Source organism: Protopterus annectens, chromosome 1.part2, assembly GCF_019279795.1.
Source record: "Protopterus annectens isolate FY-2018-M chromosome 1.part2, PAN1.0, whole genome shotgun sequence".
Taxonomy (NCBI): domain Eukaryota; kingdom Metazoa; phylum Chordata; order Ceratodontiformes; family Protopteridae; genus Protopterus; species Protopterus annectens.
In genome coordinates this window covers 831,286,120-831,312,323 of record NC_056727.1, presented here as the reverse complement: position 1 = coordinate 831,312,323, position 26,204 = coordinate 831,286,120, and the positions used below count along the sequence as shown (strand labels likewise).

Here is a 26,204-nt window from a genome sequence, read left to right as displayed (position 1 = left end):
AGTTAGAGAAGGAATTTCCTCTTCAGACCTCAGCAAATCGACTCTGAAGTTCCAAGTGTCTCTGCCTTGGGTAACTTTCTTTTCTATTTTTATTAACTTTCAGCACCACACTTCCTTGCATACTTGCCTTGTTTTATAATGATATGATTACCTGGAAATCTAGTTCTCTCCCTCAATGTTTAAGCTTCACATAACAATCCTATCATAACAGGGCTATTGGCTCAATTCTTTAGTACTGACACTTAGAAAAAAACAGTAAGACCATGCTATGGTGGCAATGAAAATGCTTGTTTTAAATGCCGTAAAACTGGTCTGTTACCTCTGTATTACAGTACCCTACATTCAAGTCATAGTAGTTCATAGTTAAATACTAGGCTAACTGCCCTTTTGGGTCATTTGTTTAAGCCTAGCCAGTTTCCCATTTGTTAAAATCAAACCCTGCACATTGTGTTTATGAGGTAAACACCTTAACCATTATAACCAACATCCCAGTTCAAATATTTAGGCTTCTAACCTATCAAAAATGTACCTTTGTCTCCCATATTGATTTTATATCTAACAACCTAAAAAGCATTTTTTATAAGCTATAAACTTTACAATCTATTAACATACGAGGGAAAAGTTTTACTTTAAAAAGGGGTGGTTATACTATATATCTGTTTTAACTGCTAGGTCAACCAACGACTTTAACAAGTTTCATATTTTCCTAAAATAAATCTACAGAGCTTGGCCAAATTTACCTCAACTTAAACACTACTATACTGACCTTTCAAAAGCAAATATTATACAAATCGCATACACAGCTTCTTCCAGATTAATATTCAACGTTCTCTACCTTAATCAATGTCCTTTGCTTACATCTTTGCTTTAGTTGAAAACATTCACTCAGTGCCCACAGCCCCCCAATACCATCACTTTCACTGCTAACCTCTCCTTAGAATGCTATACAAAAGCACCGGGGTCATAAAGTATGGAACCTGGCTCCTCTACCTGTTAAGTTCCTATACAAATTTCACACATTTTCCAGCCTTTACACTACCTTTGTGTACAGCTGTGTGAACAATTCAACACTTTAACAGTGTGAAATACATTTCTGTGACTTGACATTTTTTTATTCATTTTTTTTTCTTTTCACTGTATGTTAGACATTTCATAACGTACTTACTCTTGTTATACTGCTAAACTATATATCCTTATTATATTTACTGTACATTTTATTTTTCTGTGTAGTAAGGTCACAGTTGAAAATGGGCCTTTCATTTCAGTCCGTTACTTTAAATACAAAAATAAGTATTACCTTACCCAATCCAGGGACCTAAACTTCTTCAGCAACATAAACAGAATGGTTTAGAGGGACAGGTACATACCTCAGAGGATACCACTATTCTCGAACAGGCTTCCCATCCACATAAAACAAAGCTCATCCATGTTCCTATTCAAACTTCATTTGGACCAATGGATGGGAAATAGAAAAATTAGCCTAGGACCGACCCATTTCGTCCCAATGTACGGGGGGGGGGTGCTTAAATGCCCCACCTCATGGCAGAACCCCCCAGTACACTGAAGGTGTCACTCTAACAATCAATCCTTTAAAAAATGAAAATTATTTAAATAAAATTATGGCAAAAATTGTTAAACACCTTTGGGATAACAGAGTTAGGTGACCAATGGGTAACATGTCTAAGATTAAAATGCCTCATATCAAGGATGATAGCTTAGGATTCTCCTATGAACCTGTATATATGTATTGAGTGATTGATTAATTAAAAATCATATATCCTCACTGTGGAATTCTACTCCACTAGAAACTGGATAGCAGCAAACACAAACTTTTATCCATGCATTAAAAACCTCTCTAGCAACAAAAAATGAACAATTTACATTTCTCCCAAACAGGGTCATAGCAAACTCTTTTGTTTGATATTATCATTTTTGAAGTAGAATTTTTAACTGTATTTCTTCTTTCTACTTCATCTTCTTAATCTTCCTTTTTCTCATCTACCCTTTATATGCATACCCACAGCTTAAGCTATTTTCTACAATTGTAATAACCAAAGGTAATTCTTTCCTTTTCACATTTTAACCTAACGCCTTACCCAGTTATTTTCTCTTATGCAGGTTCCAATTTATGCAATTCAAAGCAGTAACATTATTTCACTTTATAAGATTTACACTTTTCTACTAATCTTAGTTTCTCGCTTTTTAACAAGCATATGATTGTTAGTCATTAACGTTGTAAGTGCAACTGACTTCTATATATAAATGTAAATAAAACTTCTGTCTATATTTCTCTCTCTAATTGTACTGCATCATATCAAAAACAGAGCTATCCCCCCATGCTGCCCCCTTTTATCTAGGCTCGGCCATGCCTGGTTAATAAAGACAAATGAAAAATAAATATAAATACTAAAACAAAACATGCATAGCAAGTAAAAAAAAAAGTTTTAAATATCCAGTGAAGTGCAATGTAGGCAATTATAGTGTCATTTTGTATTTAATACCAAACTCTTTCACATTCTCTCTCTCACTAATAGGGTAAGCAACTCCGTGAAGTCTGTCCTAAGTAAAGTGCCAAACACATTGAAGGAGCTGCTGGTGTCAAAAAGATCATCACATAAAGGTGCTGTTGGTGTAAAATAGTTAAACTCCATCAAGACAGGAAGGGGGAAAATAATCAAAAGGCGAAAGCTAAGAAGGCCGAGTGCTGATGCAGAGTCAAGAAGGCCCAACTCCTGGAGTCATATTCCAGACAGTGCCATTTTGTGAAGGTGTAAACTGACAACTAAGTAGCTGTGGCATAAATGTCTGCACAGAAAACATTTTTGAAACAAGCAATGGAGGTTGTCACTTTCCTGGTAGAATTTTCAGCTTTTGACAGCAACTTTTTCCAATGGGTACTGCAACCCCTGATAACAAAAGATCATTCAATTAGCAATTCACCTGGAGAAGATTTACGAAGCAACTTCTAGCTCCTCTCTTCCCGGTGTAAAGAAAAAGAACAGCTGTTCTGCCTTCCTGAATTCATATATTCACTTTAAGAAGAACTTGATCTGGCCATGCAAGTCCATGGCATGAATGAGAATTCTGACAACATTTTAAGGAGGAAAATTCTTTCGGAGGAAATGTGAGCTAATTCTAAGGGACTCCTTACAAAAGACTAAATATGGTGTCCTACAATGAGGGTCTGAAGGTCCAAGAAGCATCTACAAAGAGAAGTGATCGCTACTAAGACAATGATCTTTTAAAAGATCAACTTCAAAGCTGCCAAACTCAAACAGAAGACAAGCAAGTCTGACACAAAATGCAAGCCTCAAAACAGGCAAGGAGTTCTTATGGGACATAAATTCAGAACCCTGTCGAAGGACTAGTTTGGCCATTCCTGTTTTCAACAAGGTCATCAATTTAACAGCTCATATACCTTAGCCCTGGAATAAATGAGACCCAAATTACAGGGATTTCTACTCAGAAATACCTGCATGCTGATCAGCTTGGGTGGCACACGATACCGCTATGCCCACAGAGAAAATATTTTCCACATAGTAGAACATATATGAAGGGAGAAAAGCCTTCACAGTGGCTTCAAATAATTCTATCATCCCATCCGAAAGATGCACCCTGAGGTGGAGATAAATGTTACTCCAGCTGTGGGCCACTTCCTTGACTTGTCCTACGTATTCTTCTGTAATGCCAGGGCATACTTTTTAACCAGAAAGTGGTAACAACAATGAGTTTTTTCTTCTTCGAGCTTTTGTAATACGGGGCAGAATCTGAAGCAACAGAAAGAAGGCATAAAAGAAAACTTCCCTGTGTTAACATGAGAATGTGTGTACAATCAAATCTCTATGCCCTACTACATAAAACAGAACAGGGAAAGGACTGCATTTTTCCATGTAGTGAGAAGGCTAACCTCTGTGCTGGGTCATTTCCAGACAGATCCAGGACAGGAAAAGCATTACAGAGAGTCCACCAGCATGCTTGTCTCCCTCCTGAAGTTTTAAGATGAGAGGGTGATGCCTCCTGCTATGGCTAAAAAACAGATTTCATCACCTCTCTACAAAGACTTAATGACAACCTACTCTGATTTGCTGAAGCACCATAAGATGGCCTGTATGTTAGATCCAACTAAGTGGGGCCTCAGTTTCAGCTTGCATTCCATAGCTTTCATGGTTTAAAGGAATGTTCTTTGCTTTATCAGGATTATATGGAGCCTTCTCTTCTACAAGGACCACTTAATTGAACCAAGAATGAAATGAGGTGACATCTCTACCCTGCCAGCTTCCTTCTTCAGGAATGTTATTTATCTGGCTGCAGGAAAGGAAGATCCACACAGACTAGTACATTATGTCCACCTCTACTGGGCCCAATAGCAAAAGCCTGACACCAGAAGTAAATTCATCACCATGTGATGTTTCTGTAGCCAATGATGCTTCCCAGTCCACTGCAACACCTTCATCCTTAGGTGTGCAAAAGGCACTCAAGACACTGGGACAACCATCAAGGCCACATGGCACAGGAGGTTCAGAGTTCATGTCTTCTGCAGTGGACTCCCTTGCACTGCCAAAGTGTCCAGCTTGATGACAGTGAAAATAATTCTCACCAAAAGAATTATGCAAAACAGCTCCTAATTTTCTGACAGCCTATGGACTGCAACCAGAAGCACATCTATCACAGAGATGTTACCAGGAGGTCTCTTTTGATTAGGCCAACAGGTCATCAAAGGCAGGGGACAGCATGGAATTGTTTTTTACCTTCAAGGCCTCCTTCAGAACAGATACCACTTCTGTAAGCATTCTAAAAGGAGAGGAAAGATCATACTGTACTGCTTTATACTTGATGTGAAGCCCACATACAGTACAATGAAAAACTCCTGTGCAAGCCATATACAGTGCATACCCCAAAATACAGGGACAATGGACAATGTCCACCAACACCATCCAGACACACCTGTGACAGCAATGGCAAAATATTGCGAAGAATCATCATGCAGAATTTAACTCACCAAAAGAGCTTCTCGAGATAAGCATGGAGCAGGATAGGATGAAAGTTTCCCCATCCTCATGGGACCACAAAGTTAGGAGTAGAACTGGCCTTTCTCTGAGAGATGGACAGCATATGGAACTCATTTGAGGAATACAGTCTGTGCTTGTCCCAACAACTTTATGAACATGTCTTGGTCTCTAAGCATGGTCTTTTCCTGCACAGGACCCAACTGTAACTACAGACCCAACTAGTCCTTTTTAATGCCTCTCCATGCAAGAGAAAAATTTTATAACCACCAGACTGTGATCTCTGGACTGTAGTTAGGATTGGGGCTGCTAGGCTAGTACAAATACCATCCTGGAAGACACTGCAAGCAGAGCTGGATGAGGTATGATTAATACTTCAGGAATTTATGACCCTCCTTGGTCTGACAGGATTTTCTTATTCTTTGCAGAGTGGCCTTGAAGAAGATACGAGTTTACATAGAAATTCAACTGCAGTGATGTCTTCAAACAAACCCTGGGAGAGCTGATAGCACAGAACCTACTGCTACCAACCCACACACACATACACAAAATGTGGCATCTAAACCAGCCTGGGTAACCTCCTCCTTGAAAGAGATGTGCCTGAACCAAGTCATCTTGCATAGGCACATACTACAGCTTCCTAACCCATCCGTGGCATCAGTAAAAAATCAGAGTTGCAGTAACACGCATTGTAGCCACAGAAAGTGCAGATAGGCTCTTGAGCAGCTGCTGCTGAAGTCCAGAGTTAAAGCTTTTTCTCTCTGGATCACTGAACACTATTACATGGAATGCAAAATAGTATGGAGAGAGAAAGATCCTTGATCCCAACAGCTACCACAGAGCTCAGGTCAGTCAATTCAATGTGTTGTCTGGGACCAGGCAAGTAATGTCAGAATGCACCCATAATGGCAACTGTTCTGGTTATACTGCATATAGACTCCTTATCCACCAAAGAGGACCAATGACATGAACTCGAGCTTTAGGTCAGGCTAATGACATGCCATAAGGGAACTGCAAGGCAGTTTTGATGACAGGCTTGCCTTCAGGATGTTTGTCCAATACCTATCCTTTGTTTCCTTCACCTTCTAACAGCGCTTCAGCACAGGCCAGCAGCTGATCAAGGGTTCTTTCTGTCAAGCCTCATGCTGAACTATTTCAGCCACAGCCATTTTATTAAAAAAAAAAAAAAAAAAGTCAAGCACTACTTTCCTTTGCCTTTGGGTGGCAAGATTAAAAATCAAGCACCAAAAGAAATTCTTCAAATTGTCCTCCTCTTCCAAGCAATTAATTGTTTTAGTTTAGACTTTATAACATTTTCTTTTTTTACTATTTACTGCTCCTGTTGATGCAGACATTCATATTTCAACAGAACACTTTCATTTCAAATTACATGCATTTCCATAAATACTGATACTACTGACAGCAAATGTTTACCTCCATTTACACCATCTTGCATTTTTAGCTAAAAAAAAAATGTCGTATTTTTGTCTTCAAAGATATAAAAGCCTAATTAAACCTTTGACAGATGGGGATGATGTACTGAAGTTATTAGCAGAAAGAGCTTAAGGTACAAAAAGGCTCTTAAGGCATAACAGGGTGAACAGCAATGTAATGGCTCTTTGTTGCAGAACAGGGCCGGTGCTAGCATTTTGGGGCCCCGACCCAGGAGAATATAAACTGTGATTATGTTGCTATCACAGCCCCTTCTCTGTCAAGTACATCCAGCACAATTTATCAATCACTGTATAGTATTACTACATTCAGACCATTAAAAAGACGAAGTGCCAAGGTACACACACAGACTGGCATTTAGTACCAATGTTACATTATGACAAGCCTCTGTACCACAGCAAGGCAGCTACTCAGAGAAGTACACACACACACACACACACACACACACACACACACACACACACACACACACACACACACACACACACACACAGGCTTTTATAGCAATGTTGTTAAATTAAGACAAGGTAGCCAGTCCCACAGAGGTACACAAAGACACTCACACTGACTCCCACACACAGGACAGACGCACAAAACAAAGACAGCACAACAGCAAGACTGAATAGACACACCCACACAGATTCCCTTGCACAGGACAAACGCAAGAGAGAGCTACCCAGACTTTCGCACACAGGACAGACACCCACACATGAAGACATCACTACAGCAAGACTGACAAATAAGGATTTAAAATACTTGACTTATAAACTAATAATGATGCTAGAATAAGATTTTGCAGTAGTGTGTGTTGTGTGACCCCACATTTTTGATGAACATACCAAAACTACTAAATATCTAGACATTGTGCAACATTCTCACAGCCCCTATCAACATCCTAACCTCTCAGTATAATTCCAAAGCCAAAAATAACCACAGAACAAAGGTGTAACATTAGGGATATTTACAAACATTGCTATGACAAACTTATAAAGATATTAGAATAACAGGGTTTGCATTAGTATTCATTAAAATAATCGGTGCATTCTGCAGAATTCTCACCCCCCCACAATGTCTCAGCACAATTCAAGATGAGGTGAAAAACAAAATGAAAAACAAGGCAAGGACATAACATTAGAGATTTAAAACAATGTGCTTATGAACTAATACAGATGGTAAAATAACAGATTTTCCAGCAGCATGCACTGTGTTAATCCATATTTTTGATGAGTAACAAACTAAAAATACAGGGTAAACATCTAAACACTGTGCAACATTCTCACAGCCCTTACACCTCTACTAACCTCTCAGCTTAACAATTCCAGACATAGCCAAAAACAACTGCAGAACAAAGGCATAGCATCAAGGACAGTTTAAAACATTGATATGATAAACTTAGATAGTAGAACTGGATTTGTATTAGCACGTGTTAAGACATTAGAACAGCACAGAATTTTAGTCAAATTGACAGTATCTTTGGCTGCAGTTTTTCAGTTTCTGTTTTCTCACTGGTAGAGCTGATTAAGCTGTTGATCACTTTGAAGAAATCTTGGAAGTCCTTGCAGACTATGCTTTTATCAAATTAGGGTTTGGTGCATAGTGCTCTCCACCAATTGATTAAACCTGGCCAATCTGCTATAGGCATTTTTAAACCAAGGCAAGGCTTCTAATTGCCTTCTTATAGCATAAAGCTGCAAATACCTCCCTTCCAGTACTCCAGAGGTTCTCCTGACTTCATCCCATGTCAATACTCTGGTCTTTTAACAGTAATTGATCGAAATACCTTAAAGGTATCCTTAATTTTCTCCAGTCCTCTGCAGGGTCAGGCCTAACCCATGCTTTTTATTAGCACTCCAATTGGCAATATTTGTATTTTCCATGAATTATATGTCTTTCCCACCATAAGGGCGGTAACTGCTGTACACAAATCATTTAAGTATGGTGAGTACACTATCTTGCCTGCCTTTCCCCCAAAAGATTCTAATATATCAGTTGAACTTAACCAGTCATTATTTATCAGTAGCATTCTTTTCCAAATGTGATCCAGATTCCTCCAGCTTATTTTGGCTAACAGAAAGATTGTTGCCTTATAGTACCTGTCTATACCAGGTACACCCCACCCCCCCATATCCCTTGGAAATATTAATCTTTCCTATTTCACACTCACCTTATCACTATGCCATATGAAATCCTGCATCCATTTTCTTTTAGCTTTTGTAACATTCCCTTTTATCTATAACCTGAAAGACTGTTGTAAGTACAGGAAGCGGGGTTCTATGTGACAATGTAACACGTGGACCCTCTGATCTAATTCCAGATCTAATAATATCCACATTCTCAAGTTCCCTCTGATCTTTTCAAAAATAGCCTGATAAGACTTTAACATAGAAGTCCTGTACATGCCAGCAAGTAACTGCTGAGTTTCTAGATTAATTTCAATTCTCTTAGTCTTCCCTTCATTTATCTTACACCCTAACATTTCCCCAACTGTTACAATATTTTCATTAGTTGTGGCATATAATCAAGAAAGCTCAATCTACTCTGTCACATGCTTTTTTACATCTAATGAGAGTATTGATATTTTTGTGTGTTCTAGATTAGTCTCTCTGATTATCATTAGTGTTAAGATATTACCAAACGTGCTCCTTCCCTCTATAAATCCCTTTTGATCTAGATGTATTATTGTTGGTAGAAACAGGCCTAACTTTGCCACCAAAATTGCCATATAGGTCTTATAATTATGATTTAAAATTATTATTAGTCTACAGGGATTCAGATTTGTAAGATCCTTACCCTGTTTGGCTATGACAGCTAGAAGACCTTCTTTCCAAGAACTTGGAACTTCCTCTCCCTGTAAGATTTTAGTAAACAAAAGTTTACCCAGATCTGCATTACCTTTTCTTTTGATAATTTCCATACTTATATAGGTAGCAAGTCAAGTTCAGGAGTTTCCCATTCAATTCTTTTCCCAGAGCATATCTAACTTCATCTACTGCAGTTGGTTTTATGAGATTGGCACTTATTTCCCAAGTTAACCTCAGAAGCTATAATTCTGACAGCAACGTTGTCTTTCTATCCCTGTCTATACTAATGTTTTGCCCTTCTTACAGAGCCACAAAATAGGACCAGAATAGCTCCCTTATTTCTGGTAAGGTCTCTCTAAGTTCCACCCTTTAGAATCTCTTAATTAATCTACTGCCCTTTGCGCTGCCTGTTGTTGCAATCTAGCTGCCAGTAGCTTTGAAGATTTGATGTGCTCACAAGAAATGTTTGTTTGAATGACACTCTCTTTGTCCATGTCCTTTCTTCCTCCATTTCCTGTACTTGTCTTTCTTCCAAATTCTAATATTTAATGACCCCCTCTTTTTACCTGCTTGTAAATCCTTAAGCTGTCTCTTCAAACCTCACTTAAATCCTTCTCTTATATTCCGTGACTCATGTAATTTTTTTGCACTTGTGTTTTCAATTCACACTTACCATTATCTCAGTTCTTTCTTAACTAGTCAGCTGCCTGCATCCCCTTTTTGCCTAATTCCTGTTCACTAAGTATTCTGTTCCAGTCTCCAGCGATTAACAAAAATCATTCAGCAACGGGATTGATTTGTAGGATTAGTTTCTTGATAGTTGCATATTTTGCCTGCAAGGACAGATAAATAGATATTAATGTCATTAATTTTCTCTTTACCCTACCTTTCCATCTTGCTAAACACCCACCCTTGCTGACTATTGTGCTTTCTATCTAATTCTGCTTACGTTTATCCAGCAATACAACTCCTCTCCAGCTTCCCCCTCATTACTACTTTGCACTAATAAATAGATAGCCCCTACCTTCCAATTTCATATGTTCTGCCTGAGTTGTGTGTGTTTCCTGATGGATTAGCACTTGCACTTTTTCCTTAGTAACATATTACTTTTTACTGGGCTAATGACTCATTTTGTTACCTTCTTTTATTTTCCCCAACTCCTCAGACACTTCAGCTCTGCTGACTGTTAACCACACCAAATGATAAATCTGCATAGGGGCTCACCACTCAGCGTGTGTAGCGTGAGATGCTTTTACAGACTTATCTTTTGATCAGTAAGTTAGTCCAACACCTTCCCCAGTCCTTTCAGTGTAATAACAAACCTTTTAAGTGCTGATATACGGACAGCATTGTGACTTTTTCCCCCCTCAACTTTAGCCTTGTTCCTCCTAGTTTTATACATGTTTGTCATGAAATCAGACCATTTAAGGGTACATACATATTAAATAACTAAAGTAAGCCTAAGCAAAATTGTCAGTCTCTAGCTGTATGGGGCGTAGAGTCTGAACACTACTTTTTTTCAAAAGTAAGAAAACGGTACTTTATTTGTGTCCCTTCAGTATATACATATACCTATATCTATCTATATATTTTGAAGTGCTTTGATTTTTACGGGTCAGAGGTATGTTTCTGTCCATGACCGGTAACCACAGAACTACATGCCAGCCATTTAGGATGAACTGGCACTGCTGTGTCATAGAAGTTGGTTTGCAAACTTAAAGAAGTCTTGCAGTAGACAGAACAAGAGCTCTGATAAAACCCAGTACCATTCTCGGCACATTTCTGAGCCATTAAGCTTCAAAAGGTAGCCATCTGAAACTAAGAAGAAAAAAAACATGACCAAGCAAATCCCAGGTCTTACTTCTTACACACTGCTTTTTTTTAACGTATTTAAGGCAAACATTCTTGCTGGTGAGGGGCAGTATAAAAGGGGGACCTGCCTCTGCCACCTTTATCCACAGCTGCTTGGACTTGGGACACCAGTGTTCTTTAAGACTGGCAAGCAAAACATCATACAGCATTAACTAAAGCTGGAGTTCAAAAAGCGGTCAGTATAATGGCCTGTAGGAAGTGCTCATTGTTATAATAACCAGTGTCCTGTTTCATTCTTGCTTCTAAACTTCAGTTTGCTTGGTGGTGTTTAAATAAAGAAAACAGTCCCAAATTTTTGAAGGTCTTGCAAGCCTGTGCCCACCACCACCAAATCCTTGCTAGGTTCTCCTGACAAGGTTAAGTGTTAGAAAAAAAAAGGCACAACAACTTACTCCCCAGCCACTGCTGCACCCAATCAGGAAACTAGAATTTACTTCCCTGGCTGCTGCAGCTAATCAGGTCCCTTGCTTCACTGAAGCAGATCTGACTGACTACAGCTTCAAGGTAAAGTTTTTAAAAAAAAAAAAAAAAACAAAAAAAAAAAAAAAACAGAATTGTGCCGTGAAGTTACTCAGTCATGCGAATGTTTAGCAGGCACTGAGCAAGGAGCAGAAGAGACAGAGAAACCCGTGGCTGCTTTATGTAGGGAGATAATCGGGGGCTCCCTGCGGCCGCGGGTTTGGCAGGTGCCTAACACCGGCTATGGTGCAAAAGTGTGCACCCTGACTGTGGTACAAGCAATTTGCATTAAAACACTGAGTCTAGGGCAGTAGGAACCACTGAACAAGTAGGGGAGATGGGAGTGAAATGTCAACAATGACTTGCCAGTAAGTGACCTTATTATGGTGCACCTCCTGGTGGATAACACTAGCACTGCATAAAGACGATCAATGGCATATACTTGATCAACATTAAGATACTGTATGTAATAAACAAAAGTAATGGCAGAAGGCAGTGGCTGCAGAAAACAAAAAGCAAAGCACTCCACTCCACAGAAATAGCGTATAAAACCTTTAATCACCGCTTTCATCGACTGACTTCCTCAGAATACATTCAAACAAAGAACACACCCTTAAATACACATTCAAACTAATTGATAATTGATTGATTGTCACTTAAAACGATATTAAATACTAAACAATTTCATTTTAAAAAAATAGATAGATCATGATGTTTATCAATACATAACTTCCTGTATTTTAAAAAACACTTTACATTGATTGTTTCGTTTAAACCAGGCGGTTTATCTGCATTCAATTTAATCTGCCATAAGGTCTCCCTTTGTTCCAGATAATTCTTAAAGTCACCTGCCCTTAAATCCTGTCTACAAACCTCCACAACTGAAAATACAAATTTCTTAAAATTTAAACATATTGTAGAATGTTTAAATAAAGCATTGTTAGAGTCTTTTGTCTTTATATTGTATATATGCTCTTTAATGCGTGTCCCCAAGCTCCTGGTGGTCATACCCACATAGAAGGTGGGATACGCTGTACACAGGGCAATGTAAACAACACCGGAGGTATTACAAGTAATGTATCCTGGAACCTCCAAAATTTTGTCCACAGTAGCGACTGAAACAAATGAACCTGTTGAAATATATCTACAGATTTTACAATTGTAACAGCAGAACATTCCTTTTTTAACAGTGTTAATTTTCTTTTTAGAGAGATTGTCATGTTCAAGCAATTTTTTAATATTATAGTTATTACGAAAAATGAAGTTTGGTTTTTTACCAACCACTTCAACTATATCTTGATTTCCCTGTATAATTCTCCAGTTCTTTTCTAAAGCAGCTTTGATGTAATTAGTGTCTGTATTCATAGCTAGGGAACATACTAGTCCAGGATCAATAATGCTTGACTTAGACTTGTTGACAGTATCTATCTCTAATTTATTTAAAATAGCTGGATAATGTGTTCGGTGTTTATTAAAAATTTCATTACCACTATCCATCACTAACTTTTCATCATATCCCCTATTCACAAAAAGAGACGCAATAAAAATAAATTCCTGTATTAAATCATCATATTTACTAGTCATCCGACTAGCTCTAATGAACTGGCCTCTGGGAATATTTTTAACTGTATGTTTTGGATGATTACTTTGATAATGTAGGTAGCCATTTGTAAATGTTTGTTTTCGAAAAATCTTGCTTTGAAATCTATTGTCAAGTTCATCCCACCAAAAACATACATCCAAAAAGTTGATATTCAGACCAATGTTGCCCTTAGTGAATTTCAAATAGTTGGATGATAAATTAATGTCTTTAAAAAAGGCATCTACTGTGTTGTCATTCCCTTCAATGATAAAGACTAAATTGTCTATAAATCTGGAATAAAATATAATATTAAATTTGCTACTAAGAAAAGGCATCTGTTCAATTTCCCACCATGCCATCACTGTATTGGCGTAAGCTGGTGCTGCTGGAGAGCCCATGGCTACTCCCCTAATTTGTTGGAAATATTGATTTTTAAATAAAAAGAAATTGTTTTCTAGTATTATTTCCAACAAATTGCAAATAGTTGATATTGTGTTCTTGGAAAAAACATTTCTTTTTAATAAGTAACAACGAACAGCTTCTACACCTTCATCATGGGGTATACATGTGTACAATGACACAACATCCAAGGTAAAAATAATGTGTTTTTTAGAAGTGAAAATCCCTTTCTCTTGAAAATTCCTAAGCTTTTCTAAAAAGTGCCAAGAGTCTTTGACATAAAACTCACAATCAGTTAATAATGGCCCCAAACAGGCATCTAAAACCAAAGAAATTCCTTCCGTAATAGAATGAGGTGCAGACACAATGGGGCGAAATGGAGGATTAACCAGCTGTTTGTGTGTTTTAGGTATTCCAAAGATAACCCCTATTTTAGGGTATTCAACTACACAGAAATTGTATAATTCAATGCTAATGTCACCTGACATTAATGCTTCATAAAGGTGATAGTTAATGAAGCGAAATGATTTATGAATATCAATTATAGTAACTTCTTTATATTCATTTAAATTCTCCAGAATATTTAACATATTAGCATCATAAATATCCTGCTCCATAATGACAATGTTTGAGCCTTTGTCGCTTTTCATAAATCTATAATCTCCTGCTAAGCTTCTAAGTTCTTCTAATGCTTTCCTTTCAGATTTAGTAAAATTGTCAGTAAAATACTTTTTAGTATTGAACAATTTACTAATATCGGCAATACATAATTCCTCAAAAACTTTTATTGTATGATGAAGTTTTGGAGTGTAACAGGAAGGTTTAATTAAACCATTGTTAGTAGATGGCATACCGTGCATTAAATATGTTAAATTAATCTTTCTGGTGAATTTCTTTATATCAACAATTGTTCTACTGTAGCTACCCCTGTTGCATGGTACAAAATTCAAACCATATTTTAACACATTTATTTGATTGACATTAAATGTGTGTTTAGATAGATTAATAACATTGAAACAATCGTTAGTTTCACTTAAATTTCGTCCTCTGACGAGTTTGACCCCAAAAAAGTCTTACTACGGGTCAAAACCGTACTCTTACTTGTACTACTGTGGTTGTTACCCAATGGTTTTTTATTCGGTATAACCTCTTTGTTAGTAGTGTTAAATTTAGAATTACCAGTGTTTTCTTTCCTTTTGTTACGTGCACCTACATCACTACTGACACCAGTTGATTCATTATCTAAAACAATATCACCTTGATCATTATCAAACACTGCATTCCCTTGATGAGTATCATGCATTAACCGTTCAGTGTTAACATTCCTTTCAGGGCTAAAAACTATGCCATTATTGTTATTTGCATGTAAAACAGAAGTTCTCTCATTGCTCAAATGCTTATCAGTAATAAAGGCTACTTGTTTTTTATAATAGTTCTCATGTCCGTTGTAAACACGTGAATTAACAGCAAAATTGTCATAAGCCTTTTTGCTTTTGTAAGCAGCAATATCGCGATTTAATTTCTGTTGCTTCCTGTTAGTTACATCAAGAGAATGTTGTTGTACCTCTTTGCTAACTCTCTGAAAAAATGTCCGATAGTTCTCTTCACTGGAGTTGTCACTTAACCGTTTCTCAATGTCTATAATTTCATTTCTTAAGAAGCCCATTTTTTGTTTATTATTTTCTATTAATAACTTTAAGAAATTTAAGCCAGCATCATTGAAAAATGAAACTAGAGTGTTGAACATAGTACTGCCCAAACTAACACCGTTTGGGCATTTGAAAAATCTCAAACCTTTCGGCACTATGCCGAGCTCGATACAGTACTTAAAATAACAGTTTTCCAAATGAAGCGACTTGTACCTTTTCAACAACTTGGTCAAATTTTCTTGTTCACCACTCGATATTTTATGATGTAGCGGTTCAAAGCGTTGTCGAGAAGAAAGAAAAGGGTTTTCTTCTTGGTTGAGTAAATCCTGACAACCCGTTGTTTTGTGCTCACGAGCGGAAAATGGCAAACGTCTCTTTGCTTCACGTTCGTGCTGTACAACTCGGTTCTGGGCGGGACTTCCCAACTCAATCACCGTTTCTAGTTCCTGTTCGAACTCCAAAGGGCTGGAAACCTGGACAACATTATCGGACCCATTTGACCTTGCCAACAAAGTTTTTAAAGATCCACGAATGTCCATTAAAGTCGCCAATAACAAATTATTTAGTTTTTCGGTTTCTGACAATGGTGTCGGATGAATAGTCATATTTAACAGAGAATCATCAGCCACTTCTGCCATGCTGGCTGTATAAAACAATTAAATAAAAGGTAGCCCGAGAACAAATAAACAAAAGTAATGGCAGAAGGCAGTGGCTGCAGAAAACAAAAAGCAAAGCACTCCACTCCACAGAAATAGCGTATAAAACCTTTAATCACCGCTTTCATCGACTGACTTCCTCAGATCATGATGCTTATCAATACATAACTTCCTGTATTTGTATAAGAAATTTGTATTTTCAGTTGTGGAGGTTTGTAGACAGGATTTAAGGGCAGGTGACTAAGAATTATCTGGAACAAAGGGAGACCTTATGGCAGATTAAATTGAATGCAGATAAACCGCCTGGTTTAAACGAAACAATCAATGTAAAGTGTTTTTTAAAATACAGGAAGTTATGTATTGATAAACATCATGATCTATCTATTTTTTTAAAATGAAATTTAGTATTTAATATCGTTTTAAGTGACAATCAATCAATTATCAATTAGTTTGAATGTGTATTTAAGGGTGTGTTCTTTGTTTGAATGTATTCTGAGGAAGTCAGTCGATGAAAGCGGTGATTAAAGGTTTTATACGCTATTTCTGTGGAGTGGAGTGCTTTGCTTTTTGTTTTCTGCAGCCACTGCCTTCTGCCATTACTTTTGTTTATTTGTTCTCGGGCTACCTTTTATTTATACTGTATGTAATGAAATATGCAAGCACAGTACATTTAAAGATCTTACTAGTCATCAAAACTTTGACTTCCCATAACTGGGAAGGATTATATGAAGTTAAGACTTGTAACAAAATCTGACCTGTTCACTTGTAAATGCTATGCAGTAGTAACTATGGACATTAAAAGAGGCAGCTGAAAGATATTCTCTCAAAAAGGGGAGACTCCTGAAAGGTGATGGGGTGTACAAAAGAACAGCTAGAATGTGCAGTGGGGGGGAGGGGGTTCAATGGGGTGCTGGAATGGAAAGGTGATCAGGTTAGTGACTGGTAGAAAGAAACACATTTATAAATGTGGAGACTATCTTGAGAAAATATCAGATACATGTAGTAATGTTGGCTCCTTCAAAATAAAAAATTCTAAACAAATGAAAAAAAATTGATTAATGGCTTTCTAATAACAGCATGCCCACATACACGTAAATGTGTACACACATGTATAGAACATACATAAAGACATACCCACATGGCAATATTTGCATATTGTACTGCATGCTGACATATACATAAAGACACAAGCACAAAGCAATCCTTAAATGTATGACTGCACAGATTAAATTTGCTGTTTGGCTTAGCATTTAATGGTGGCAGTTCTAACAGCAGTACCTGTTGTAACAGTTCTTGAAGATTTGTTTTTTCTTTAGGCATGTCATGCTATGTCCTGTGTCTCACCACAGAGAATTAAGAATTCCCAAACATCATACTTCTATAGTGACCTTAAGTGGCCAATAAGCAAATGGCAGTTTAATCTGATTGTACCTTTCCAATGAAATAGTTTGAAGCAAGAAGATGTGATTGGAAGGACACAGCAAGGAACTTAAAATGGCGAAGCTGTTTTCCTGTGCGAGACTCAACATTAAAGATGGGATCCAGAGTTTTAGCCTTCTGTTTCTTTTTCTTCTGTCCCTGATCATCTGAAACATAAAAAGACTTGTGTTACATCTTGAAAAAAAGCAGCTAAAATGAAATAATTAATAAAAAGTTAGACATACACTGACTAGCCGGAGTAAAGCTATCATATTTCTTCTACCTACATAATTACAGCAAAGGTGGCACTCTGAATGCTCTAGTGTGAATGGCAAATGTGCTTCACCTTTACTGACAACTCCACAACAGTCTTCCTTTATTGCTCATGGTCACACATATGATCTCAATATTTTGTGTACAGAGACTCTTCGGTTCTTCTGTCACCTTGTTAATAATATATGGCTCTAATGGTAAGATGTGAAACTGCAAGGTGATCCAACTGTTGCCAACTTATAAGACAGCCCAAGTATTTCAGTTATTGTGCTTTTACTCTATTCAAGTATAAAATAGTGTAGCCATGGGTGCACTTATCTAAGAGATGTTACATGGTAGTCCCCTAAATGGGGTTACAATGAGCAAGTCATCCAACATGGAAGACTTGTGTAGTTCCCTTCTCCTCCACAGCTTCTGCTACAATGGAACAAAGGATCATTTGTTGTTGAAGTCATAATGGAAAACTGTAAAAAGGGGAAGAATCTAAGCATGGCATGGCTTAATTACAAAACAGCATTTGACAGCATCCCACAATCACAGATAAATGAGTGCTTACAGATGTATAAGATACACCCTGCAATGATTAATTACAATACAGTGACCATGAAACAGTGGCAAACTACTTTGCAGCTATGCTATGACAATGGACAAATTGTCTCATGGAAAAAAATTCAAAGTGGGAATATTCCAGGGTGACTCTCTGTCACTGTTGCTCTTTTGTCTTGCCCTTAACCCATTCAGTTATCTACTTAACTGATTAGGTCATGGTTACGATTTGATTCCCAGAAAACAACAAAATATAAAGGCTTATCTTTTTGTGGATGATTTAAAACTGTACAGTTCATCAGACGAGGTGTTGAAAGCAAAACTGTAAATGGTCAAAACTTTATCAGATGATCTAAGAATGTCATCTGGCCTAGATAAATGTGCAATAGTAACATTTAAAGCAGGAAAGCTGCAGCACTAAGAAAATACCACTTTGGGACAGGAATGCAATATAAAGGAACTTGAGCAGGATGGAGTGTAGACATATTTGTGAACTGACCAAGGGCTGACAAAATATGAACAAATACGAACAAAACTCAGGAAGAAATATTTTAAAAAACTAACGTTAAAACTGGAAACAGCCCTGGCATGTTGGAACAAAGTCCAAGCTATTAACCAATGTTTTGTTCTTGTTCTAACTTACAGTTTGGGGTGACAGACTGGTCCCAATTGGAAAGGAAAACAAGAAAAATGATTCATGGCTGTCAAATGATTTATAAAAAATCAGTGCATACCAAGATAATTCCTCATTCTGAAGGAGGTATGGGGCCTCGTGAAATCAATTACATATACAGATCTGCAATTTTAGGACTATATACATATCTGCTAACCTAAATCAGATCCAAACATTGTGAAAGTTTTGAAACATTAAGAGAACAAGTCTAAGATGGACCTCCCTGCCATGTTTAGAGAAGCATACTGGTGTCAAGTGGGAATGGAAATCAAAATAGTAGAAGACAAAAATCAGGCAGCAACTGAATGTGCCAAAAAAAACAAAAAAAGAATACAAGAAGGATGAGATAAGAAGGCAAAAGATGTGGACAAGGCATAAATATAGTTGCAAGTACAGAAAACCCCAGGAACAACCTCATGTTGATCAAGATATGATGCAGAAATGGTTAAGATGAGGTGAATTTAAACCAAAAGCTGAAAGGTTAATATCAGCGGCCCAGGATAGTGGACTATATACACAAGTCCAATGAACGTGTGGGAGAAACAGACAAATGCAGGTTCTGTAAAACAGAAATGGAAACAGTCGCACATCTTGTTGCTGGGTGTGAAACACTAATGGCAGGAGGACTGTATAATGAAAGGCATAACAATGTGGCAAGACCGTTGCACTGGGGATTGTGCAAACGTTACAATACTGAAGCAACTGAGAAGCATTGGGAACATGAGCCACAAGGCATTGTATTGAATGATGTTTATATCGCAGAGTATCATCCATTACCAACAAATTAAAAAACAGATGAAGAAAACCAGATATATTAGTCCATGAAAAAAGACAAAACTGGCATTGATCATTGAAAAGTACAGTTGTGTACACTTACCATAAATGTAGATGTTTGAGTATATTCACTGTTGCAGTCATTACATTTGGGTAATCCTGCTGGCAGGTTGCCCTCAGTCGGCCTGAATTCCAAAGTCCTGGGTCCTGCGTCGGCTGCTGTCGCCCTTTCCCTGACGTCAGGTCGTCAGGGGTATAATAGTTGCGGCCGACGCCATTTTCTTTAGTTTTTCTTGCCCCAGATGTCAGGTGCCCCCTAAAAGGGTAGCCAAAATTTATATGCCTATCAATACATGCACCAATATAAACTTTACCTTAATCTACAAGCAAATACACCACATAGGTTGTATAAATCAGAGAAGGAAAGATAGGTTCCTTCAGAAGAAAAGGGGGATGGCGGGTGGGTAATCTGGACTGCAACAGTGAATACACTCGAACACCTACATTTATGGTAAGTGTACACAACTGCACTATGTTCTTCGTGTTTCACTGTTGCAGTCATTACATTTGGGTAGACTCCCAAAGCTATGGATGGGAGGCTGGAGCTAAACAGCATTAGGAGCGGCTATGAGGCCCTGCAGAACTGCAGTGGCAAAGCCTGCCCTGGATTTAGAGTAGAGTGGCAGATGATAGTGCTTTGTAAAGGTGTGCACTGAACTCCAAGTAGCAGCCTCTAAAATGTCATTGGTTGGTACTCCCCTGAGAAAGGCTATTGAAGTGGCTGCAGCTCTGGTTGAATGTGGCCTAATGCCCTTAGGCTCTGGCGTGCCATGGTGTAAGTAGCAGAAACGAATGCAGTGGCCTATCTACTTTGAAATAGTCTGCTTTGAGAGAGCCTTTCCTTGTGATCCTGCAGCATATGCCACTAGTAATTGTTCTGTCTTTCTGAAAACTTTGGTTCTGTCCAAGTAGAATCTAAGCTGTCTGTGTACGTCCAAAGAATATAGAATTCTCTCCCCCTTGTTCTGTGGATTTGGATAAAAAGTTGGCAGATGAATAGTTTGGTTAAGAGCCACACTGGACACCACCTTACGCATAAATGTTGGGTTTGTCCTCAGAGAGACTATGTCTGGATAAAAAATGATAAAAGGTTCCACAGCCATGAGTGCCTGAAGCTCTGAAACTCATCTTTTAGAAGTTATTGCTAGGAGCAGAGCTGTTTTCCAGGATAAAAAACTTTATATCAGCAGTAGCAGCTGGCTCAAAAGGAGGCAGGGTGAGTTTTTCCAAGACATAATTGAGGTCCCATGCAGGCATTGGTGATCTCCTTGGATGCCTTACATTTTTGGCTCCCCTGAGGTACTTTTAGTAAGGGATGAGAAAAGATTGGTGGCTCTGTATTGTAATGAGCCGAAATGGCAGAGGCATGAATTTTAATAGATGAAAAAGATAGACCTTTCTCCAGCATCTCAGTTAAGTATTGCAAAATCTGAGGAATATTTGGCACAGCTGTATCAGTTCCTTGTGCCTGGTCCAAAGCACAGAATCTCTTCCATTTTCCAGCATAAGATTTTCTAGTACTAGGCCTTCTGGCCTCCAAAATGATATCCAACACAGCTTTACGGAGAGGTGTGTTTTGTATGAATACATTATCCGCCATGCTGCCAGGTTTAAAGTCCTGAGTTGGCTGTGCAGGATCTGATTGTTTTGCAGGGACAGTAGATGAGGTATGTGAGGTAAGGTCCACTCTGGGCATTGAGACAAGCTCCTTAGTATTGGATACCAGTACTGTCGGGGCCAGTCTGGGGCAATCAGTATCATCCTTTGCTTCTCCTGTCTGGCCTTCAGGAGCACCTTGGGGAGGAGAGGCAAAAGGGGGAAATGCATATACTGATAGGTTTTTCCAGTTGAAAGATAGGGCGTCCACTTTCCATGCTTGTTTGTGATAAATCCTTGTGCAGAATCTTTTTAGTTGGTAGTTGCGATGGGAGGCAAATAGATCTATGTTCGGGCATCCCCATTTCCGTGTTATCATGCTGAAGACTTGTGGATCCAGGTGCCACTCGTGGGGATCCATGAGGTTTCTGCTTAGTTCATCTGCCAGAGTATTTTTCCTTCCTGGCAGGAATTGTGCCTGCAGATGTACTTGGTAAGTGAATGCTGTGTCCCACAAAATCATGGCTAGTCTGCAAAGGGGGTAAGAATGTGTGCCCCCCTGCTTGTTTATGTACCACATGACCGTGGTGTTGTCTGTCTTTATCAGTAGTTGTCCTGGATGAAGTAGGTCTTTGAAGGCTGTCAGGGCATTTTGAACTGCTAGCATTTCTTTTTGATTGATATGTAGATGCATTTGGTTTGGGGTCCATGTGGCCTGAATGCATCTTCCTGCCATGTGGGCCCCCCCAAGGCATAATCTGATGCATCCGTTGTTAGTGTTTGCCTGGCTGGGGATAATGTGAATGGCTGTCCCTTGTTTCAGTGACAAGCCTTTGCCTACCATCAAAACTCCTGTTGCAGGCAGGGAATGAGAGTAATCATAGTTTCTAGGTTGTGGCAGTGTTGAGTCCAAACACTTTTTAGGTACCATTGAAATTTCCTCATATGCAGTCTTGCATATGGAATTAGTAGGATGCAGGAGGCCATGAAGCCCAAAGCCTGCAGAATTTTTCTTGCAGATAACTGGGCCTTTGTTGCCAACATTTTGAAATAGGTAGTCAGTTGCCTTTGTTTGTCTGGTGTGAGATAAGCCATCTGGGCAGTTATATTTAAGCTTGCACCCAGGAATATTATTTTTTGAGAGGGTACTAGTTTTGATTTCTTTTCGATGACTGTGTACCCTAGGCATGTTAGAAGTCTTTTCACAAACGCCAGATGCTGTAGAAGAATGTCCTTATTCTCTGCTTGAATTAAACAGTTGTCCAAGTAAGGATATATTTGTATTCCTCTTTGTCTGCAGAATGCAATTACTGGTGCCAGGCACTTTTTAAAGACCCTCGGTGCAGTAGATAAGCCAAAGGGCAATGCAGAGAATTGGTAATGCATTGAGCCAGCCTTGAATCTGAGGTATCTTCTGCATATTTGTCTGATTGGGACATGCAGGTATGCCTCTTTTAGGTCTAAAGTCACCAGCCAAGCATTCTTGCCCAGCATGGGCAGAAGCTGCTGCAAAGTCAACATCTTGAATTTTGGTATATATCCAGGAATGTGTTCAAAATAGATAGGTCCAGTACTGGCCTCCAGGCCTTGTCCTTTCTGGGTACCAAGAACAGTCTTGAGTAAAATCCTTGTCCCTGCTCTTGCATTGGTACTAGTTGAATGGCTCCCATGTCCATGAGGGATGAGACTTGTTTTTGTGTCTCTGCCCATTGATTTTTTGGCAGATCTGGCCAGCCGTTTGGCCTTTGGCAGGGTATGGAAATGGAACTTGTAGCCTTGTGACACGATATTTAAGACCCACTTGTCCTGGGTTATAATGTGCCAATTTTGAGAAAAAAGTGCTAATTTCCCCCCCTAAGCGTGCTGCCAGGAGATAAGTGCTTGGTGCAGGCAGGTGGAAGTCATTGGGACTGTTTCCTGTATGGTTGTGATTTGTCTTCTCCAACTTTGGAGGTAGAAGCTCCCCATTATTTTGAGCGGAATGAACCTTGCACCTGGGATCTGCCTCTAGGGCATCTGGTTCTGCCCCTTTGAGGTCTGTCTCACACAGGAAAGGACCAATTCTTTGTTGGCCAGTGTCTACTAAACCTAGGTGGCTGTACTTGTAAAAAAATCTTTGACCGTTTGCATAGATTTAGCTTTGTCCTCCATTTTCTTTAACACCTCTTCTGCCTTAACACCAAACAAAGTATCATGCTGTAAAGGTGCATCTAATAATTTAACTTTAACATGATCAGGCATATTTTGTTCCTTTAACCAAGCATGCCTCCTAATAACAGAACCTGTAACTGCAGCCCTGCAGGAGGCCTCTAAAGAATCAAACCCACACAGTATGCTTTCCAACTTGTTCAGCTGCGTGCAATAAATCCTGCATTTCCTTGTTTTCTGCACATTCAGAGTTTAACAACATTTTCTGTTTAAGCAATGCCATGACATGTTGCTGATATTTGAGCATATGAAACTGACAGTTTAAGGCCCTTAAGCAGATGTGTAAACCTTTTTTCCTCATCTATCTAGTGCCCTAGAATCTCTGTCAGAGGGGGTAGGGTGTTTTTGCAGCGGAAGCCTTAACTCCTTTGGGACCCTGAGAAATAGTTTCTGGGTCTGCAGCAGAGTTTTTAAAAAGGAATTTATGAGAGTCAGGAACCCTGTAATATCTGTCAGGCTTAACAGGAGCTGGAGGTAAGGAGTCAGGTGTAAGACTAGACTCCGAAAACACATCATCTACAATGTCTGACACGGGTGGGACGGCTAGTGGCTTGTGTTGAGGAAGTAAAAGGAAATCCCTGAGCCTCTTTTTAGATTCTGAAAAATCTTGGCTCTCCCAGTGGAAATGCTCCCTCATGGTATGTAAGGTTTCCCCAAAAGAATAGTCCTCAGGAGGAGAAGCTGAAGGTATAGATTCTTCAGCATCAGAATCCTCATGGAGGGGAAAGAGAATATTCCTGATCAGAAGAGGAATCAGAAGAAATGGAAACCTGATCTGAAGATTCAGTCGGTCTCTTGCCTAGGCCTCTTATCAGGAGGGGGATGGGAACCCCTGATTAAGGTAATCAAGTCTTCGGCCATTTTGAGCATCTGTTTTTTGGGCATAGAGGCCTGACCACGTGGCTCTTGAGTTTGTTTCTTTGCTTTGGAAGGTGCTTTAGTCTTTGCCTTTGAAGCTGAAGTCGGTTTGATGTAAAGATGTTTAGGTCTGAATACACCCTCAGAAGCCGGCGCCTGCTCAGCGGCTCCGGACCCATCTGAAGGGATAATATCCGAGGCTCCAATACCTTGAGTTTCCGGCGGCATGGCCGACTCCACGTGGGAGTCGGTAGCGGCCTGCGACTCTACAGTAGCAGGCATCAGGGGCTGCGAAAGCGCCTCACTGAGGACTGGCGACTGGCTTAAGAGAAGCTTCGTCATCGGTTTTGGGCCTCGGTTGTCTATCTCTTTCCTTTTCTTTGCATTTTTTGTGAACTCCGGTAGTCGGATGGTTATCCGACGACATTTCTGGATAATTAAACCGGCGTCCAAAATAGTTTAAAGCAAAATCATGCTTAATAGTGAGTTGGTTAAATCTAACACAAAACCGACAATCAGAAACGTGATCAGGGCCTAGGCAAGGAATACAGCAAGAATGAAAATCCTTATGAGGTATTTGCTTCCCACAAGAAATACAATTATTAACTTTTTCTGACATTGGTCTGGAGCAAGAAAAAAGTTTCCCCAATGGGGTACAAAGCTTTATAATAGACTTCGGATCGGAAAATCGAACACGAAAATCTCAGGAATCGGCCGACCGGCACTTGCGAACTGCTTCTGCTTCGGGCGCCGCAGCAAGAAAGACTAAAGAAAATGGCGTCGGCCGCATCTTTTATACCCCTGACGACTGACGTCAGGAAAGGAGCGACAGCAGTCGACGCAGTACCCAGGACTTTGGAATTCATGACTGAGGGCAACCTGCCAGCAGGATTACCCAAATGTAATGACTGCAACAGTGAAACATGAAGAACATCTGCTACACCCAGTGACTACAGTGTCTTAAGTACAGAGAAACACAAAGTCATAAAATACCAGGATATGTAGGCAGAAATAATGGCAATGTGGAAGAAGGATACCCAAACAGTTCAAATAGTACTAGAAACAATGGGTCTCATAAAAAAGAATTTACAGTGTTATTTAGATATGCTACCAATACATGTAAAACTGTATAAAATGCAGAACGAGTCAATTCTAGGCATGTTGCAGGTGCTGCAAAGAGCACTTTTGGCTAACATCAAAGATTTAAACAATGCTACCTTCACACACTTTAATCATACTTTGACTTGGGAATAGGATCCATTTTCATCATGGTATCAGAAACCCAAAAGACATGGAGAAATAAAATAGCAGTAACACAATGTTAAATATTGTGCGTGTAGAAGAGAAAGAGAGAAAAAGCAGTACACTGCACTGAGAGAAGGTGCCATCAAGACCAGGAGAGTGTTCACTTATGCATTACCCAGAAAATGGTGTGCTGAAAGGGTTCCATCAATTTCAGTGATACTACCCAGGTGCTATGTACAAACTGGGCCTCACTTCAAAGGGACATCCTTTACTGCTCCACCGAAAAGCACAGAGTGTACTGTAGGGAAGGCCTGGTCGTGTGTGAGATTTTTTTCTGAAGGAGAAACTAACATCTCTAAAGCCAAGGCTGAATGTAACCGCATCTAAAGTTAATGGCTTTCCGTAATGAACCTTCACGTGAGGGCAAACCAGGTGACCGCCCCACACACACACACACACACACACACACACACACACACACACACACACACACACCCTGTTGGAAGACTTACCTGACCCAGCTTGTGGACCATCTTCGGTTGGCAAAGGAGCTTCTTCATTGAGAGTTGACTCAGGCAAGAAGATGAGCAGCCTTAAGAGACTTCATTTTACCATACAAGACCTCCAATGGCTCATTGTATTTTCTTTATAAAATACTGTTATAACCTTCACCTTC

The 26,204-nt window shown here is 39.2% G+C and overlaps 1 protein-coding gene across 2 annotated transcripts in view; it reads right to left on the bottom strand.

Moving 5' to 3' along the window:
* HEATR1 (HEAT repeat containing 1) overlaps positions 1 to 26,204 on the bottom strand; it is a 1,780,420-nt gene that overhangs the window by 435,274 nt on the left and 1,318,942 nt on the right. For both annotated transcript variants that reach the window (XM_044059100.1, XM_044059109.1), the window contains exon 32: positions 17,308 to 17,462. In XM_044059100.1, the coding sequence (XP_043915035.1) occupies positions 17,308 to 17,462 (155 nt within the window). The remainder of the gene's footprint in view (positions 1 to 17,307; positions 17,463 to 26,204) is intronic.